The 20662-nt window shown below is 37.8% G+C and overlaps 1 protein-coding gene across 1 annotated transcript in view; it reads right to left on the bottom strand.

Moving 5' to 3' along the window:
• LOC127430783 (collagen and calcium-binding EGF domain-containing protein 1) overlaps positions 1-20662 on the bottom strand; it is a 74840-nt gene that overhangs the window by 1495 nt on the left and 52683 nt on the right. The window contains exons 6-10 of the mRNA XM_051680848.1: positions 16845-16951; positions 14081-14177; positions 13766-13905; positions 1271-1306; positions 60-95 (exon numbers count right to left, since the gene is read on the bottom strand). Of these exons, the coding sequence (XP_051536808.1) occupies positions 60-95; positions 1271-1306; positions 13766-13905; positions 14081-14177; positions 16845-16951 (416 nt within the window). The remainder of the gene's footprint in view (positions 1-59; positions 96-1270; positions 1307-13765; positions 13906-14080; positions 14178-16844; positions 16952-20662) is intronic.

Raw genomic sequence — 20662 nt, forward strand, 5'->3', positions numbered from 1 at the left:
ACAAATACACTACAGAACCAAACACCATGAGAGAAAATTGCATGATAAAAAATTCTTACTGGAGGTCCAGAAAGGCCGGGAAGCCCTCTCTCTCCCTGGAGAATCCAAACAAATATTTGGGTAAGCAGGATTACAGTAAAGAAGCCAAGAGAAGTCCAACGGGACAGTTAGTGCCCGCTATCTCTCAGAAACACGATCGCATGTGAGAAAACAATCACTGGCAACGTCAACATTAGACATCTTTACTCTGTCCTTCAACATCTTACATGCCAAAAAATTCACCACTACACACAGCAATTTGGCTGTGTAAAATGAGTTTATTCAACAATCAGAGTGTATATACATTTTACCTTAGCACTTTTTCTGTGCCTCATTTGGAGTTGGTCTATAGCTCATTTGGGGTGAGGTATGGCACTAGGTACCACACAGACAGACTTTTTGAGATACTGACCCCTCTGTAGGGATTATGTAGGGTCAGGGTTCACACAGAGGTAGTGAGCGAGGCCAGATGGTTTTGATTTGTGAAAACAAAGCCAAAAAACATAACAGAAACGCTTTCTATACAAACATGTAACAGAGATGACCATGGATGACTGTGTACACTTGTTGGAAAAGTATGCTGAGAGTATGTTTCTGGCCTAAGAGTTATCTTGGTGGCTTTTTTGTCTCTAACGCAGTAACAAAGCCTGCTATAGCTCAACTTACACAAATGTTAGCAATAACATGAGCTTATACTATTTTAGGTCCAAAATTGATATCCCATTTCAGAGCATTGTGCTTTCAAAGTCTGCTATATACACCCCTACTTGACTTCTAGGGAAAAGGTAGTACACACTACATTTGATTTAGACCTGTTTGGACTTGTATTTATCTGTACTTCACAAAGAGTTACATAATAGAAATCATGTTACATATACTCACAAAGAGAGTGTTGAAGTTCCTCGGTGTAATCAAACTGGTAATATTTCAACTCATCAAATATTTGCTATATATCTCATATTTGCCATTTCAAGAATATAATAATGGTATTTTGAAATACCAGACATTCCATTTGTCCTGCCACCTATGATGTCATATTTTTACACTGTGTTCCTCTTTGACCTGACATCCAAAAGTTAATTTCATTAGTGACAGGTCACAATTGAATTCAAACATCTTTATCCTGTTTTTCCAAATATTTGCATTTCGAACATGGAAAATAGAACATTAGGCGATGATGCATGTTTGAAAAGTAAAATAGAGATAAAAACAGATCGAAAACATACTGTACCTTCATGCCATCTTTCCCTGGCGCCCCAGGAGGACCCTACACACACACACACACACACACACACACACACACACAATAATTCTTATTAAACATACAACATCTTATAAATTGGCAGAGGCTATTTGGACCAAGTGTAAATAGCAACAAAAAGCATCTTCTTGGCACTAAGTGCAAATAGTGACAGATGTTATTAGCACCCTGGTGAAAATAGTGGCAGATACTATTTGCACTCCTAATTAAATACAAACATACAGTATAGTATAGGGGCATCACTGCAGAGTGTTTATTGCGTTTATTTAGAATCCCACAGACACCCTACACCAACTCCTACCCCTAAACCTAACCCTAACCTTCCCTTACAAAATTAACCATGGTTTTCCTACAGTAACCATAGTATCACCATGGTATTTTGTAGTAGAATTATAGTAACCACAAAATTAAAACATGGTTACTATATTAACACCATATTACTGTAATAAAAATATGGCTTCCACCAAAATACATGGTTACTACAATATTACTAAAGTAAAACCACGGTTAATTTTACCCGGATCAAACCTTTCTATAAGTCTCCGACCTCCACACTGACCAAATCACTGTGAGGAAATCAACCTTTATATACATTTTGATTTATTATTATAAGTAGTATTAAAGGAAATATAAGGAGTGGGGACAGAAAAGTATGGGGAAAAAATGGGGCATTTTTCATCCATACGGGAAAAACACAACCACAGCATCTTTACACACTACATCATTGAAGTGACACTTGAGCGTGCACTTTGTCTTTAATTTCAATGTTCCACCAGACAATTTGAGTGCAAATAGCCGCACTGTGTGGCAGGTGCAAATAGTCACTCCCTAAAAAAATATATATATTTTCCATTAGAATGATAAACAATTGTATGGTTTATCTTACAGGTGCATATGTCACAACATATTTTTTTTTTTTTTTTTTTTTTTTTTTAAGAGAACGGCATTCCTGATATTTAGAAATATAATAAAACAATAACATATCAAATGAAAACTTTGTCATGGTGTCTATAGACTTACCTGCAAAAATATGCAATTGTTCATGCTTGAGTTATGAAGTGTATAATTTTATCTTCCAACACACTTCATAAACAGCTCTTTATCAGAATAAACCCACATGCCAGCCAAGGGTCAATTAAAGGGCCCTCGGCAGTCCAAGAAAGTCATATACAGGTGCATCTCAATAAATTAGAATGTCGTGGAAAAGTTAATTTATTTCAGTAATTCAACTCAAATTGTGAAACTCGTGTATTAAATAAATTCAATGCACACAGACTGAAGTAGTTTAAGTCTTTGGTTCTTTTAATTGTGATGATTTTGGCTCACATTTAACAAAAACCCACCAATTCACTATCTCAAAAAATTAGAATACATCATAAGACCAATAAAAAAAATTTTTTAGTGACTTGTTGGCCTTCTGGAAAGTATGTTCATTTACTGTATATGTACTCAATACTTGGTAGGGGCTCCTTTTGCTTTAATTACTGCCTCAATTCGGCGTGGCATGGAGGTGATCAGTTTGTGGCACTGCTGAGGTGGTATGGAAGCCCAGGTTTCTTTGACAGTGGCCTTCAGCTCATCTGCATTTTTTGGTCTCTTGTTTCTCATTTTCCTCTTGACAATACCCCACAGATTCTCTATGGGGTTCAGGTCTGGTGAGTTTGCTGGCCAGTCAAGCACACCAACACCATGGTCATTTAACCAACTTTTGGTGCTTTTGGCAGTGTGGGCAGGTGCCAAATCCTGCTGGAAAATGAAATCAGCATCTTTAAAAAGCTGGTCAGCAGAAGGAAGCATGAAGTGCTCTAAAATTTCTTGGTAAACGGGTGCAGTGACTTTGGTTTTCAAAAAACACAATGGACCAACACCAGCAGATGACATTGCACCCCAAATCATCACAGACTGTGGAAACTTAACACTGGACTTCAAGCAACTTGTGCTATGAGCTTCTCCACCCTTCCTACAGACTCTAGGACCTTGGTTTCCAAATGAAATACAAAACTTGCTCTCATCTGAAAAGAGGACTTTGGAACACTGGGCAACAGTCCAGTTCTTCTTCTCCTTAGCCCAGGTAAGACGCCTCTGATGTTGTCTGTGGTTCAGGAGTGGCTTAACAAGAGGAATATGACAACTGTAGCCAAATTCCTTGACACGTCTGTGTGTGGTGGCTCTTGATGCCTTGACCCCAGCCTCAGTCCATTCCTTGTGAAGTTCACCCAAATTCTTGAATCGATTTTGCTTGACAATCATAAGGCTGCGGTTCTCTTGGTTGTTTGTGCATCTTTTTCTTCTACACTTTTTCCTTCCACTCAACTTTCTGTTAACATGCTTGGATACAGCACTCTGTGAACAACCAGCTTCTTTGGCAATGAATGTTTGTGGCTTACCCTCCTTGTGAAGGGTGTCAATGATTGTCTTCTGGACAACTGTCAGATCAGCAGTCTTCCCCATGATTGTGTAGCCTAGTGAACCAAACTGAGAGACCATTTTGAAGGCTCAGGAAACCTTTAGAGGTGTTTTGAGTTGATTAGCTGATTGGCATGTCACCATATTCTAATTTTTTGAGATAGTGAATTGGTGGGTTTTTGTTAAATGTGAGCCAAAATCATCACAATTAAAAGAACCAAAGACTTAAACTACTTCAGGCTGTGTGCACTGAATTTATTTAATACACGAGTTTCACAATTTGAGTTGAATTACTGAAATGAACTTTTCCACAACATTCTAATTTATTGAGATGCACCTGTATACCTTAGATTCACCAAATACAGGATTTGATGGTCCTACTCATTCAACTCTCAAATATTTTCACACATCGAATCATGCTCATCAAGAGCAGATCTGAGTAGTATTTGCAGCACAAAATGGAAAATATGATTCATAGATGTAAATATACTGCTCTGAAATGTGGGTCTTAATGCAGATGATTAGGTAGAGCTGGTTTCAGGCAGAAGGTAACGTCAACAGTCCATTGCAACAGAAGCAACAACTCGCACTGAATATGAGTACATGGATGGAGTATCTTAAGAAGATCAGCAAACCATCTTAGGGTGCTTTCAGCTGTTTGGTTTTTCTTTCCAGCAGGGTACACACACTTACAAATACATGCACAATCTGGTCTTTAGCTGGTCTTGCAGTTGGGCCAAGCTGGTCTTCAACTAGTTTAGCTGGTGATCATTTGGTCTCTCAGCCTGACAAGCTGAAAAGTGCCCAAAAACCAGCTTAGGCTGGTTTAAGAGTTTTTTTTTTTTCCTTAGCAGTGTACAAACTTGAACACACACACACAAACATACACACCCACACACACAATCCCACGACAGATGCAACTAGTGGCAGATCCCTGCAGCATTTTTCAAATGTTCCAAACTGCTTGACTTCTCATTTATCAAAAAAAAATAAATAAATAAATAAATAAATAAAAGAAAAAAAAGAAACTTTGAGCACTCTCGAACTAAATTCATGCAATGAGCCACAGCCCTCGAGCATTGAAGGTCCCACGTTTCTATGTCCAGGCCTTAGACATTTTTACACAGCTTCAGCAACAAGGTATTTTTTCTTCATTGAAGGCTCACACTTTAACGATGAGGTCCAATGCATTAAAAGCAACAGGTCGACACTATCAGACAAGTTAACTGCTGGCCCTGAGAACAACATGGGCCAAAGAAAGCAACCCCTGAGCCACAATATGGCCAGCGTTTTCTTGCAATTATCATTTGTCAACTTAAACATAGGATGGATGTTGTGCTTTGGCATATTGAGAAATGTTTTGCGTCTATGCATGCACAGACTTTGAGAATAGTTTGGCTCACAACCAGTTTTTTTTTTTGTACATCATCCAACCATCAAAACTGATAAAGATGGTAGACAGAGGAAAGGACCCTGACAAAAGAAACAGAATAAAAGGAATTATATATATATATGTGAAATTTTGGCATTGATTTTGAAAATATGACTGATCATGCAAAAAAACTGTCTTTTATTTAAGGATAGTGATCATATGAAGCCATTTATTATCGCATAGTTGTTTGGCTTTTTTTTTTAAATCATAATGGTAACAGAAATCACCCAAATGGCCCTGATCAAAAGTTTACATACCCTTGAATGTTTGGCCTTGTTACAGACACACACAGGTTTAAATGGCAATTAAAGGTTAATTTCCCACACCTGTGGTTTTTTAAATTGCAATTAGTGTCTGTGTATAAATAGTCAATGAGTTTGTTAGCTCTCACGTGGATGCACTGAGCAGGCTAGATACTGAGCCATGGGGAGCAGAAAAGAACTGTCAAAAGACCTGTGTAACAAGGTAATGGAACTTTATAAAGATGGAAAAGGATATAAAAAGATATCCAAAGCCTTGAAAATGCCAGTCAGTACTGTTCAGTCACTTATTAAGAAGTGGAAAATTTGGGGATCTCTCGATACCAAGTCAAGGTCAGGTAGACCAAGAAAGATTTCAGCCACAACTGCCAGAAGAATTGTTCGGGATACAAAGAAAAACCCACAGGTAACCTCAGGAGAAATACAAGTTGCTCTGGGAAAAGACGGTGTGGTTGTTTCAAGGAGCACAATACGACGATACTTGAAAAAATATGAGCTGCATGGTTGAGTTGCCAGAAAGAAGCCAATGCCACAAAAAAGCCCGGTTACAATATGCCCGACAACACCTTGACACGCCTCACAGCTTCTGGCACACTGTAATTTGGAATGACGAGACCAAAATAGAGCTTTATGGTCACAAACATAAGCACTATGTTTGGAGAGGGGTCAACAAGTATTTTGCTCCTTGAAACAACCACACCGTCTTTTTCCAGAGCAGCCTGTATTTCTCCTGAAGTTACCTGTGGGTTTTTCTTTGTATCCCAAACAATTCTTCTGGCAGTTGTTTCTTGGTCTACCTGACCTTGGCTTGGTATCAAGAGATCCCTAAATTTTCCACTTCTTAATAAGTGACTGAACAGTACTGACTGGCATTTTCAAGGCTTTGGATATCTTTTTATATCCTTTTCCATCTTTGTAAATTTCCATTACCTTGTTACGCAGGTCTTTTGACAGTTCTTTTCAGCTCCCCATGTCTCAGTATTTAGCCTGCTCAGTGCATCCACATGAGAGCTAACAAACTCAGACTATTTATACACAGACACTAATTGCAATTTAAAAAGCCACAGGTGTGGGAAATTAACCTTTAATTGCCATTTAAACCTGTGTGTGTCACCTTGTGTGTCTGTAACAAGGCCAAACATTCAAGGGTATATAAACTTTTGATCAGGGCCATTTGGGTGATTTCTGTTATCATTATGATTTAGAAAGGAGCCAAACAACTATGTGATAATAAATGGCTTCATATGATCACTATCCTTATAAAAAAACAGAATAAAAATAAAAAGTTTTTTTGCATGATCAGTCATATTTTCAAAATCAATGCCAAAATTTCACAATTTCTGCCAGGGTATGCAAACGTTTGAGCACAACTGTATATATATATATGAGAAAGTAAATCTGTCCTGGTTTCAACCCCACCTGCGCAGCCGCCCCCATTCAGAGAGTCAGAGGTCAGCCAGCTGAAGGTCATGGGGTTTAGGGGACACATGTTCAAGTGCTAGCCCAGGCGGAGGTGACCCAGCTAGGCATGATTTGATACAGCACGCATCTGATCTGGAGAACTGAAAACCTGCTGCTCAATTGCACTCAGACATGGTTAAAACTGATCTGTTTATAAGCCAATAAGGGAAATTTAACAAGATTATATAACTCATTATGAGAAATTGAATTTGTCTTGTTATTTCCCAAATAATAGAGTTCATTGTGCTATGTAAAACCAGGGACTAAAAACAAATATTTTTCATTTTGATTCATTCGGAGCAGATTTATTTATTTATTTATTTATTTTTATATGTTCCAGTGTTCTGCAGCCTTATTTAACAAATGGTAACTAGTTAGAACAAAACAGAAAATAGTTAATATCATTCTTTTTAAAATGAGTGTACTCTTTGCTAAGGATAGGTGATATACCAGTTGCAGTGTTGCCACATCTCGCAACAGAGAAAGAAGAGACCTGGAAAAACAAGTTCAAAATAAAGTACTTGCCTCAACCAAAATAAGTGAAAATAAGTGATTACATTTTTTCCCATGTGGGGGAATTATTAACATAGAAATCATAACAAACATAGTATACAGAAGTTTATAGAAAATTAAGTCTTTTCATTAAATGTATTCTTAAATATATCTTAAATATATCCCCCATCTAGCCATCTAAAATCAATCAATAGCTTCACTATCTCCTGCATGCACGCACACACTGCGCATTTGGACTAAACGTCACCTTATGTGGGCTGAATTATTTCTTTTTTTTTTTCATACTTTGGAATCCTTCAGAATCAAAGCACATTTGGGCAACAGGAAGAGGTGTTATTCTGAACATTTACTGTGATAAACCCTTTGGATTTTGGTTTCATGATAAAATTCATGGAACAAAATTTGCCGGTTAACAGCATTTTTAAATAAAATTTCTACTCCGGAAACAATTGAAAGGGACTTTGATCCCATTTATATATATATATTTCAAACATCAGAAATCCAAATTCATTTAAAAAAGCTCCTACATTTGCATGTCAATGATGCCTATTCGGTTAAGAAACTCAGCCTACCCAGTCACAGTGAGGTAATAAGGAAATAGAATAGCTCATTCCTAAACACCAGAAGAGCTAAAGATATATAACGTGGGCAAGTCCACCAAATCTAGTGCTGTTCCTGGCTGTGTTGTACCAGCTGTTTTGCATATCCTATCGAAAAATCTTTATGTTGGAAAGAGTGGTTCACGTTTATTTTTAACAAAATACCACATAATGTTTTTCTTATTTTAGACTAAAATATTTGTCTGATTTTAATGGTTTTTGCAGCACATTACAGCATGAACTGTTTTACAGATCTCTCACAATGTGATGCAGGTTTTACAAAGCAAAATACATACACCAATCAGCCACAACATTACAACCATCTGCCTAATACTGTGTAGGTCCCCCTCGTGTTGCCAAAGCAGCACCAACAGAGCAGTTATCCGAGTTACCGTAGACTTTGTCAGTTCGAACCAGTCTGGTTATTCTCTGTTGACCTCTATCATCAAAGCATTTCCGTCCGCAGAACTGCCGCTCACTGGATGTTTTTTGTTTTTGGCAACATTCTGAGTAAATTCTAGAGACTGTTGTGTGTGAAAATCTCAGGAGATCAGCAGTTACAGAAATACTCAAACCAGCCCGTCTGGCACCAAAAATCATCCATGCGATTATCTAATCAGCCAATCGTGTGGCAGCAGAGCAGTGCATAAAATCATGCATATATGGGTCAGGAGCTTCAGTTATTGTTCACATCATCCATCAGAATGGGGAAAGAATTTGATCTCTGTGATTTGGACCATGGCATGATTGTTGGTGCCAGATGGGCTGGTTTGAGAATTTCTGTAACTGCTGATCTCCTGAGACTTTCACTCACAACAGTCTCTAGAATTTACTCCGAATGGTATATACTGATCAGCCACAACATTAAAACCACCTGCCTAAAATTGTGTAGGTCCCCCTCGTGCCGCCAAAACTGCGCCAACCCTCATTTCAGAATAGCATTCTGAGATGCTATCCTTCTCACCACAATTGTACAGAGCGGTTATCGGACTTACCGTAGACTTTTTCAGTTCGAACCAGCCTGGCCATTCTCTGTTGACCTCTCTCATCAACAAGGCATTTCCATCCACAGAACTGACACTCACTGGATGTTTTTTGTTTTTGGCACCATTCGGAGTAAATTCTAGAGCCTGTTGTGCGTGAAAATTCTAGGAGATCAGCGGTTACAGAAATACTCAAACCAGCCCATCTGGTACCAACAATCATGCCACAGTCTAAATCACTGAAATCACTGAGATCATAGTTGATGAGAGGTCAACAGAGAATGGCCAGACTGGTTCGAACAAAGTCTACGGTAACTCAAATAACCACTCTGTACAATTGCGGTGAGAAGAATATCATCTCAGAATGCTATTCTGAAATGCAGGTTGCCGCTGATTTGGTGGCACGAGGGGGACCTACACAATATTAGGCAGGTAGTTTTAATGTTGTTGCTGATCGGTATATATATATATACAGGTGCATCTCAATAAATTAGAATGTCGTGGAAAAGTTCATTTATTTCAGTAATTCAACTCAAATTGTGAAACTCGTGTATTAAATAAATTCAATGCACACAGACTGAAGTAGTTTAAGTCTTTGGTTCTTTTAATTGCGATGATTTTGGCTCACATTTAACAAAAACCCACTAATTCACTATCTCAAAAAATTAGAATACATCATAAGACCAATAAAAAAAAATTTTTTAGTGAATTGTTGGCCTTCTGGAAAGTATGTTCATTTACTGTATATGTACTCAATACTTGGTAGGGGCTCCTTTTGCTTTAATTACTGCCTCAATTCAGCATGGCATGGAGGTGATCAGTTTGTGGCACTGCTGAGGTGGTATGGAAGCCCAGGTTTCTTTGACAGTGGCCTTCAGCTCATCTGCATTTTTTGGTCTCTTGTTTCTCATTTTCCTCTTGACAATACCCCACAGATTCTCTATGGGGTTCAGGTCTGGTGAGTTTGCTGGCCAGTCAAGCACACCAACATCATGGTCATTTAACCAACTTTTGGTGCTTTTGGCAGTGTGGGCAGGTGCCAAATCCTGCTGGAAAATGAAATCAGCATCTTTAAAAAGCTGGTCAGCAGAAGGAAGCATGAAGTGCTCCAAAATTTCTTGGTAAATGGGTGCAGTGACTTTGGTTTTCAAAAAACACAATGGACCAACACCAGCAGATGACATTGCACCCCAAATCGTCACAGACTGTGGAAACTTAATACTGGACTTCAAGCAACTTGGGCTATGAGCTTCTCCACCCTTCCTCCAGACTCTAGGACCTTGGTTTCCAAATGAAATACAAAACTTGCTCTCATCTGAAAAGAGGACTTTGGACCACTGGGCAACAGTCCAGTTCTTCTTCTCCTTAGCCCAGGTAAGACGCCTCTGACATTGTCTGTGGTTCAGGAGTGGCTTAACCAGAGGAATACGACAACTGTAGCCAAATTCCTTGACACGTCTGTGTGTGGTAGCTCTTGATCCCTTGACCCCAACCTCAGTACATTCCTTGTGAAGTTCACCCAAATTCTTGAATCAATTTTGCTTGACAATCCTCATAAGGCTGTGGTTCTCTTGGTTGGTTGTGCATCTTCTTCTTCTACACTTTTTCCTTCCATTCAACTTTCTGTTAACAAGCTTGGATACAGCATTCTGTGAACAGCCAGCTTCTTTGGCAATGAATGTTTGTGGCTTACCCTCCTTGTGAAGGGTGTCAATGATTGTCTTCTGGACAACTGTCAGATCAGCAGTCTTCCCCATGATTGTGTAGCCTAGTGAACCAAACTGAGAGACCATTTTGAAGGCTCAGGAAACCTTTAGAGGTGTTTTGAGTTGATTAGCTGATTGGCATGTCACCATATTCTAATTTTTTGAGATAGTGAATTGGTGGGTTTTTGTTAAATGTGAGCCAAAATTATCACAATTAAAAGAACCAAAGACTTAAACTACTTCAGTCTGTGTGCACTGAATTTAATACACGAGTTTCACAATTTGAGTTGAATTACTGAAATAAATGAACTTTTCCACAACATTCTAATTTATTGAGATGCACCTGTATATATATATATATATATATATATATATATATATATATATATATATATATATATATATATATATATATATATAATTTTTATATATATATATATATACACACACACACTGTACATACCATACTTCAAACTTAAAGCTTATTTCACAACAACCAATTAATCTGCAGTACTGGTAGTTCAAAGACATTTTTTAATGACTTCTGTGGAAATAAAGCAGATCTTGCACCTGTTGATCTAGTTTCAGCCTAGCCTGCTGAAACTATTAAGGGTCCCTGTAAAAATTTCCAAAAAAACAAGGAATTCCACATCTAAGATTGCTCAAATCTGATGATGTCCCAAATGAGACCAGTCATTACACTCAGCATTCATGACCTTGGAGTAAAAGTATTTCAAGTAAAAATACAATTTAAGTGTAGAAAGAAAACATTCAGTGATATTTCCACCGTCAACAACAGACCTTTGCACAGTATATCTACAAAATATCCATGGTCGTGAACTCTGACTTTGTCTCTGGAGGCTAGATACACATATGCTGCAAAGTGATGATTCGGCTGAAAAGGTTAACATTAGAAAGGCTGATGTGATTCATGGCACTTGTAATTTGAGTGTGTGTGTGAGAGATGATAATTCATTATGTCCGTCGGTTTGGGGAAGAAGTGTGAGAGTAATGAGGGTTAAAAGTGCATAACAGGAAGTGAAAAGCGTGTCACTGTTGATAGCAACCACAGGTCAGCACTCTATGACACCTTCATACTGTGCTCAGAAATGCAGCTTGCTGCAGTAAATCAGCAAATGATACAAATTAAGAATGAAGAATTAAGTTCTAGAATCTAAGGCCAAGAATAACTATTAGGAGGCTACTCGGCATCTTAAGAATGCAAGTACTGTGACAAGTATAATCTTAACACCAGGGGTGCTCTCAATCCTACCCTGGAGACCTAACTTCCTGCAGTGAGTCTAAAGGCCTTTTCACACAAAGTCTGACTTTGACAAAAAAACAAAACAAAAACTAATTTAAAATAAAACAATACAGAGTCTAAAATATTGTACCGTAATTATATGTCAGTCTTTTATGCAGACGTAGAAGGTGAATAGCTCATTCAATTTTCCTTTTTTTTTTTCTTTTTTTTTTTCCAAACAACAGAAAAATTATTGGTGCAAATATTTTTTTTTACTTTTTTCACTTCAGTGTGGTCAAACCTTTTTGTAATCAGTCATGATACATACGATAACCAAGTCTTGATGCATCTTTTGAATATACACAAACAAGATTTGAGGGCTGTGGCAGAGGGAAGATTTAAAACAAATAACGACTTCAATTTCTGTCTGTTCCTCATACAAAACTACTGTATAGCTTCAGAATACTTTGGAATGTAGTGCACATTCTTTGACTTTTATGATACTTTCATTGTGCTTTTTATAACAGACTGAAGCTGAAAAGAGCAGTATAAACGTTCTGCCGTTCAAACCGAATGCATTTTTCCATCAGCGCTGTTATTCAATAGTTTGTTAAAGCAAACATGCACTAGACGGACATCTTTGACTGTTGAGAAACATATTTTTTTAGCATCCCACACAGAAGCCCCACATTTTTTTAAAGATATGTGAAGTTAAAGGGACACTCAGTAACTTTTTGTTTCTGTCATCATGGACTTGCAGTGTGAATGCAGTATCATTCAAAATCAATAGTTTTCAGTTACAGATGCCATTGTAGAAATTCACTATTCACAATCAGTCATGATCAATTTAATCCAAGAGTGAAAGTGTCCAATAACAAGATGGTTACTGAGATTAAGCGAGTAGTATTCGGCTGGTCATTTGATTCTAACATGGCAGCTCCTATGAGGGCATCCCTCCCCAATGTAGAATAAAACAGCTTTTATAAGGGTACTGATATGACTAGAGTCCTCATCTCATGTGATTGGTCATAATTTTATACATATGTTTCAAAATGTACAATTTATTTCTTTAGGAGTAAAACTTTTTTTAGTAGGGAAAAAATTACTGAGTGCACCTTTAAAAAGAACTTCAGCTTTAAAAATGCATCTCCTGTGCTGCATCTAACTTGTTTTAGGGGAAAAATATAATAAAATAAATAATTGTGAGCAGCCCCTGACACTTCCTTTTGTGTTTCAGAGAAGAAAAAAAAAAAGACATACAGTTTTGAAATTACATGAGGGTTAATACATTATGACATCATTTTTGGGTGTACTTGTTCTTTAACCATTTCAACAAACCCAAACCAGCTAATTGATGTCTTGCGATTCACTTGAAAATGACAGGCCGGTATGTTAAAGGAGAGCTGGAACTAAACTCTGCAGAAAGGTAATCTCCACAAGCAAGACTGAGCACCACAGCTTTTCATCCTTTAATCTGCTTCAGTACATCCTTTAGTAAGTCTTAATAAATAAGAACCAGCTGGTTTTCACTTAATAAATGCACAGAAGTGACAAAGCCGAAGAATTTGAGTTTATCTTTGTGGCAGAGATAAACTGCAAAACAAAAACAACATTGCCCTGTGTCATTCCTGTGCCAGAAAGTGATAAGAAACATAAAAATATGCAATTCTGAGTGAAAAGCTCGAACTTTCCGAGCTAGACTAGTTATTACAATTAAATATGCAGTAATACAAACTGGGGCAGATTAACTCTTCATTGTTCAGAAATCAGATGATCCTGTTAATGTTAATGATCCTGATTACAGACTTAATGCATGATTGTGATGTTTTAAGGTGACACATGAGGTGTGATATAATGCATACCATTGGACCACGCCGACCTTGTTTGATATGAGAGAGGTCCGGAGAGGTACCAATGGGCCCCATGTCACCACGAGGGCCAGGCAAGCCTGGTGGCCCCATCTGTCCTGGAGGGCCAGGGGAACCTTTGGGTCCTGGGCTCCCTGAGAGACAGAGAAAGAGAGATAAAGAGAGCTAAAATCAATGGAATTGAATATGTAAAAATGAATTGGTATTATAAAGAGGTATAATACCCTTTGCTAAATCACATGAGAGCAAAAGTAGACACGAAAACTGTCTTGAAGAATTTGTTAATACATTTATACACAACAGTCTTACCTGCTGGCCCAGGTGGTCCAGGAGGTCCAGGTCTTGTCAGCATCTTTTCATTGGTCATCTGCTTATTCACCTCCGTGTTACTTGGCAACATGGCTATCTGAGGAAAGAAAAGTTGGACATGTCGCACCGATTATCCCAGGTCTCAAAGTTTTTCATGCTTCATTTCTAAAAAGGTTTTACATAATCGCTTGATCGTGATTATATGATCAAATCTCAATTATTTAAGATAACCACAATCACTGTGCACTTTAAATTTCAATCACACGTTGCTATCCAAATAAGGGAATTTTAAGAAAATATAGAAATGTCATGAAATGCACATTTTCTGTATCTTTTCTAGTGCAGTATGCAAAATATATGTAATAAATATATAAAAACCATAATAGTAATTATTATAATAATCAATACTAATACTATTATTACTGTTATAAATATAATACTAACGTGGGCAGGGTTCCAAAAACAACAACCCAAAAATATTGGTTATAATATTTTATATTTAATAATATATTATTAAATAGCATTGTTTTAAAGTTTGTGAAAAAACAACTTTTTTCTAAAGATGTATATGTTTTAAGCTTACAGTGTAACTGATATGAACAAAATTGACAATTCATTAATCACAATTATTTGTATGAAAATTAATCACCAGCCAAAATTTCATATTCGTGAAAGTCCTATGAACTACCTTCAAACACTGGAATTGTCAAATCTGATTTCTGAAGTTTAACAGAACCAAGAGAGCAAAAATTGCTGTCAGTTTTAAGCAAATGTCAGAGGAACAGAACCAATGTTTCAATTGTCTGACAGTACAGTCTGACAGGAGAGAATGACTAAAAGTTGTGATATTAATGGAAACATTGTAGAGAACTTTAACAAAATGGAATGCCCAGTGACACAGAGCATGTAATCTGATCTATAAACTGTAACATCTGCGTACATGCCATTTGCAACAACAAAAAATCCCTGAATAATTCAGGTCGGCGCACAGACAGAGATCAGTGCCTGTTTTTTACAAACATTCTTTGCAGAGTATTTTCAAAGAACTGGAGGCTCTTTGGATGAACTGGAAGTATCCAATACCTGCCAACCTCTGAGCTTTGGACAACAGAGCACACACACACAGACCTTTGAGGTCTCGCCACACACAGTAGATATAGCCCTAGGCGTAACGCATAAATCTATGTGAGTGTCTGTGTTCAGCCCATTGCAAGCAATTTAAATCCCATTTGTCTTTATTTCTGGTTTTGATTTGTGTTGGTTCCTTGGACGGCATATATTTCAATTCCATCTTGCACCGAATGCCAATGTCAACACCTTACAATGCCACAAGAGATTAGCAGAATTATTTTCTATGAAGAACAGTCCATTTTGCATAAAAGATCAGCTGTTGAACTGTAACACTACAGCTCCGTTGCAATTAATTCCTTTAAAGTTTGATGTTAGCATGCTAAGCTAATGTGACACTCTAATAAGCTTAAAACTAAATTGTCCACACAGTAAGTTTTTGATTAGATTAACTTTTCTATTGATATTTTTTGGTAGTAAATGAAATACAATCATATTTGTAACCATCTTGAATGAATATTTTTACAGAGCTTGTTGCATTACATTCCTAGATTGGCTTCTCCACAATGAAAGCCTATGAAGAGCCTAAGATTTTGCCCAAAATAAGGTATCTTGGCTGCTGTTCAAACCAAACATGTCTTGCACTAAAAAAGGTAGATAAACAGAACCCAGAACAGAACCGAGGCATATCGTTTTTAAAAGTTGACATTCTTTTTAACCTGACACACCTTCTATAAACCGCACTGCTCCTGAGCGATACGCTGAGGAAAAAAGCGAGACACCACACAATGGTTAAAGACGTCCATCTAGCGTATGTTTACATAGATAAAACAATTCAAAAACAGTACAGACGGGCACAAAAATGCATTCTGTGTGAACGGCCCCTTAGAAGGCAGCCTATAACTTTTGGAACAGCCTTAGTGTCAGGAGCGTGCCTATAATGCCTTAAAATACTGGCTAGGTACGCAGCTCACCGGGATTTGGGACAGAGTTTATGAGTACATAACAAAACGAGGTGAGAGGTGTAAAAACAAAACAAAAACAGGAAATAAAGCTACTCAAGCAAGCCAATAAAGCAACTCTATCCAAACAAGGCAAAGCAACAGGGGAGAAGTTACAAAACCTAGTCTGAGAAAGAATCTGCATCAACCATATCAGAGTTTTGTGCATTCCTTTTTCATAGAACATTAATTCTAGCCTCACTCTAAGTGGTCTACATTTGCTATTTATTCCCTCAATCTGTTCCCTCATAGCCTATAGGACCACACATGTGAGAGCTATATATCAAGCCATGTCCATGAGGGTGCTGAGTGGATTTGTTGACAGTCTCACTTTGACTGCAGAACACTGACTTCGCACCCTTACCCTGACTAAACCACATTCTGCGTGTTCAACGTGATTTACTAGCCTGCAGCAAGGACAGACATACATCACAGTACCAGATCACTCAGGCGTTTGGGGCATGTTTTAGTGTATTTTATTTCTTCTATAAAGTTGGCAACATGTCCTCAAAGACTTGTATAACCTGAGTCCCACTGGCTTGTGAAATATTGGCAGGTAGGCTCTCGTTGGGTCGGCTCATGTCTACGGATGAGGACATACATATAAAATGAAATCTGTTTGTTTTAATGGCTAAGGCCAGGCAGGGTCCTGCAGATAAAACATGTTAAGAGTGATAGGTGCTGGATTGGGGTACCTTCTGTTTGAGTTGGAGAACAGTCATCTTCATCTGATGGAAGTCCTCACATGTGGCCGAGCATGTTCCCTCTTTCATGACGTTGTCTGACTTCTCGAAAAGCGGAGCTACAAAGATAGAAAAACACATAGTGCATGGGGAATTTAAACCTGAAGTGTGTGATTTCTGTGCAACTAGGGTCACCAAAAAGAATTGCAAAAATATTGACTTATCAAACATACATTCATTTGTCAGACCTCAAAGTCATTTAAAAAGAACTAAGAAAGGCGAAAAGATTTAAGGTTTTGAAAAACTTTCCCTTACATATTCACATACATTACACTTTAACCTACAATCTTGATGTTGATATAAAAAAACTACTTTCAATAGACATGTTATGCATCAATTACCTTAACATTTATAGATTCTTTATAATAACCGAACAGAAATGTTCTAGCATATTCAATCCTGCCAAAGGTCTGCTCAGTTGTATCACAATCTCTTTTGAGACTCCTATAACTTAGTTTGACTCGCTGCTGATAACCTCATCTGATCCACACACTGTAATCTCAGTGGCCTGGAATTCCCAGAATTCTTGTTTTGTATGTCTGGATTGTGGCAACCAAGAGCATCCTGAAAATCATCTTTTTTTTTTTTTTTGTGCTCGCATTGACCCAAAAGAGAGGAAACAGCACACAGGAAACCCTGACAGACTGACACGCTCCACAAGAAGGGATAGATAGATTTGGGGGGGGGGGGGGGTGATTGATGCTAATGCTAAGTCATTAACCGCAATGGGTCAGTGGACTTCCTGCTGGGAGGAAGGAAGCAATGTCTTATAAATGTGTCAAACCAGAAGGGGCCCAGAATGCTTTTTAAATATATATATAGTGGGGTGGGATAAAAAGTTAAGCCATGTTTGACATGAAATCAGAGCAAGTGCTGCTCTTGGCAAGCAACCAATGTCCAATCACTCTGGAGCCATAAAGAATTTTCCTCGCACTCCATGTTTCAACAATAAAACAAACTGAGTGTGCAACAAAACATCCTGTAAACAAATGCACATATTACTGCCAATATTTACATGTCAACACCACATATGCCACCCCAGTCATGGTGAGGCACTACGGATGAAGTTGTATAATAGGGGTCTTCCAAACTTTTAGCAGCAAAAATAAAATAAAATAATAAAAACATTCACAGTTTAATTCTAAGGGTCAGAGAGAGGGTGGAAAATGGCCAAACTAAATTATGACCACTTTGGCACAGAAAAACTTTACTAATATTAGAGAACATTGGGAGAAAAAAATTAAAATACAAATACTGATAATAATATACACTGATCAGCCACAACATTAAAACCAATTGCCTAATATTGTGTAGGTCCCCCTCGTGCCGCCAAAACTGCGCCAACCTGCATCTCAGAATAGCATTCTAAGATGCTATTCTTCTCACCACAATTGTACAGAGCGGTTATCTGAGTTACCATAGACTTTGTCAGCTTGAACCAGTCTGGCCATTCTCTGTTGACCTCTCTAATCAACAAGGCATTTCCATCAGCAGAACTGCCCCTCATTGGATGTTTTTTGTTTTTGGCACCATTCTGAGTAAATTCTAGAGACTGTTGTGTGTGAAAATCCCAGGACATCAGCGACAGTGAGTGGTAGTTCTCTGGATGGAAATGCCTTGATGATAAGAGCAGTCAGCAGAGAATGGCCAGACTGATTCGAACTGAAAGTCTACGGTAACTCAGATAACCGCTCTGTACAATTGTGGTGAGAAGAATAGCATCTCAGAATGCTAGTTTTATATTTAGTTTTATATTTAACTTTATATTTAAATCAGTCTGTTTTTATATCACTCTGTCATTTTGTTTGTTTGATCTGTTAAGCACTTTGGGTCAACTTCTGTTGTTTTTAAATGTGCTCTATAAATAAAGGTTGACTTGACTTGCTATTCTGAGATGAGGCTTGGTGCTGTTTTGGCAGTGTGAGGGGGACCTACACAATATTAGGCAAGGTGGTTTAATGTTGTGGCTGATCAGAGTATGCAGTATACACACATACCCACCTCAGCAAACCACTGAGCGTCTTTATTAAAACTTCTAGAATATGCAAGCCCTTGATATGATATAAAAAATGAAGATAATCCATTGAATTTCAGACTCCTTTGCCAATCCACTTTTTTCTTCTTTTTTTTTTTTTTTTTTATGTATGTAGTGTTGATACTTATTCATGGCTGTGTTCACTGTTTGTTTGGTGGGGGTGCATTGTACTGGTTTGGGTATTAGTTTGTATGTATTATCTGTATGTGATATCTGTGATAAGTTATTTTATTTTAAGGTTGCCTTTTTAAGAACTGGCGAAGGACAACAGATGAAAATTAGCCTATATGGCTAACTCTGGCTCATTTACAGTCATTTTTCTGTTGATTAATCAACATTCCTTGTCAAAAAAAAAAAAAAAAAAAACCATATATATATATATATATATATATATATATATATATATATATATATATATATATATATATATATGTAATTGCATCATTCTTTCAACATATTCGCTTGTCCATGCACAGCTATAAATGGACCTCAAGGTTTGAGGATGCATTCAACTAAATGCATCCATGACCAAGACCATTTTATAGACCTCACTAAATCCTTTCTATATCTGTGTGACAAAGAAAGAGCCATGGATGATCAGGGCCAGACAGGAAAGAGTGCATCTCTGGTTCTTCTTGCTCCATTTAAAAACCTTACACTGTAGAGAATCGCCTTTCCGTGCTCCATTTCTGATGTTTGTTGGAAAAGCATTGAGCGAATCAAAGCAGAACTGTAAGGTTTGGAAAGACAGCTTAAAAAGGGAAAGCATTTAGACAGACACAGTGAGGTGTTGAGTTGAGATTACCAGGTGCTTTGAAAAGAATCTACAAATTACAGATCCCTTGAAGGCACACATTTAGAGTAGAAAAGGAGAGAGAGACAGACAGCAACAGAGAGATAGAAGTGTTCTTCCAAATCCTAGTGACAAATAGAACAGAACAAGTGTTCTGCGACACATTTTTAAAAGTTTGTTATTTTTAACTTGATACACGTTTGCAATGAATAACAACTGGAAAAATGACAGACAAATACACTTCGTGACCACTTTATTAGGTACACCTGTACACCTTTTTATTCGTACAATAATCTAATCAGCCAATCATGTGGCAGCAGTGCAATGCATAAAATCATGCAGATAGGGGTCAGGAGCTTCAGTTAATGTTCACATCAACCATCAGAATGGGGAAAAATGTGATCTCAGTGATTTCGAACGTGGCATCATTTTTTGAGCCAGATGGACTGAGTATAACTGCTGATCTCCTAGGATTTTCATGCACAACTGTCTCTAGAATTTACTCCTAATGGTGCCAAAAACAAAAAAATACCCAGTGAGTGGCAGTTCTGCAGACGGCAATGCCTTGTTGATGAGAGAGGTCAATGGAGAATGGCCAGACTCGTTTGAGCTGACAGAAAAGCTATGGTAACTCCGATAACCCCTCTGTACAATTGTAGTGAGCAGAATAGCATCTCAGAATGCACAACATGTCAAACCTCGAGGCGAATGGGCTACAACAGTAGAAGACAACGTCGGGTTCCACTTCTGTCAGCCAAGAACAGAAAGCTGAGGCTGCAGTGGGCCTTCCATCTGTGTACCTCAGCAGAAATCCAGATTCATTAGACCAGGCTATGTTTTTCCATTCTTTAATTGTCCAGTTTTGGTGAGCCTTTGCCCACTGGCACCGAGTGTCACGGAATGTACATTCGGTGTGAATAGCTGCTAAGCACATGGCCAAAA

The sequence above is a fragment of the Myxocyprinus asiaticus genome, chromosome 40 (assembly GCF_019703515.2).
Source record: "Myxocyprinus asiaticus isolate MX2 ecotype Aquarium Trade chromosome 40, UBuf_Myxa_2, whole genome shotgun sequence".
Classification (NCBI taxonomy): Eukaryota; Metazoa; Chordata; class Actinopteri; order Cypriniformes; family Catostomidae; genus Myxocyprinus; species Myxocyprinus asiaticus.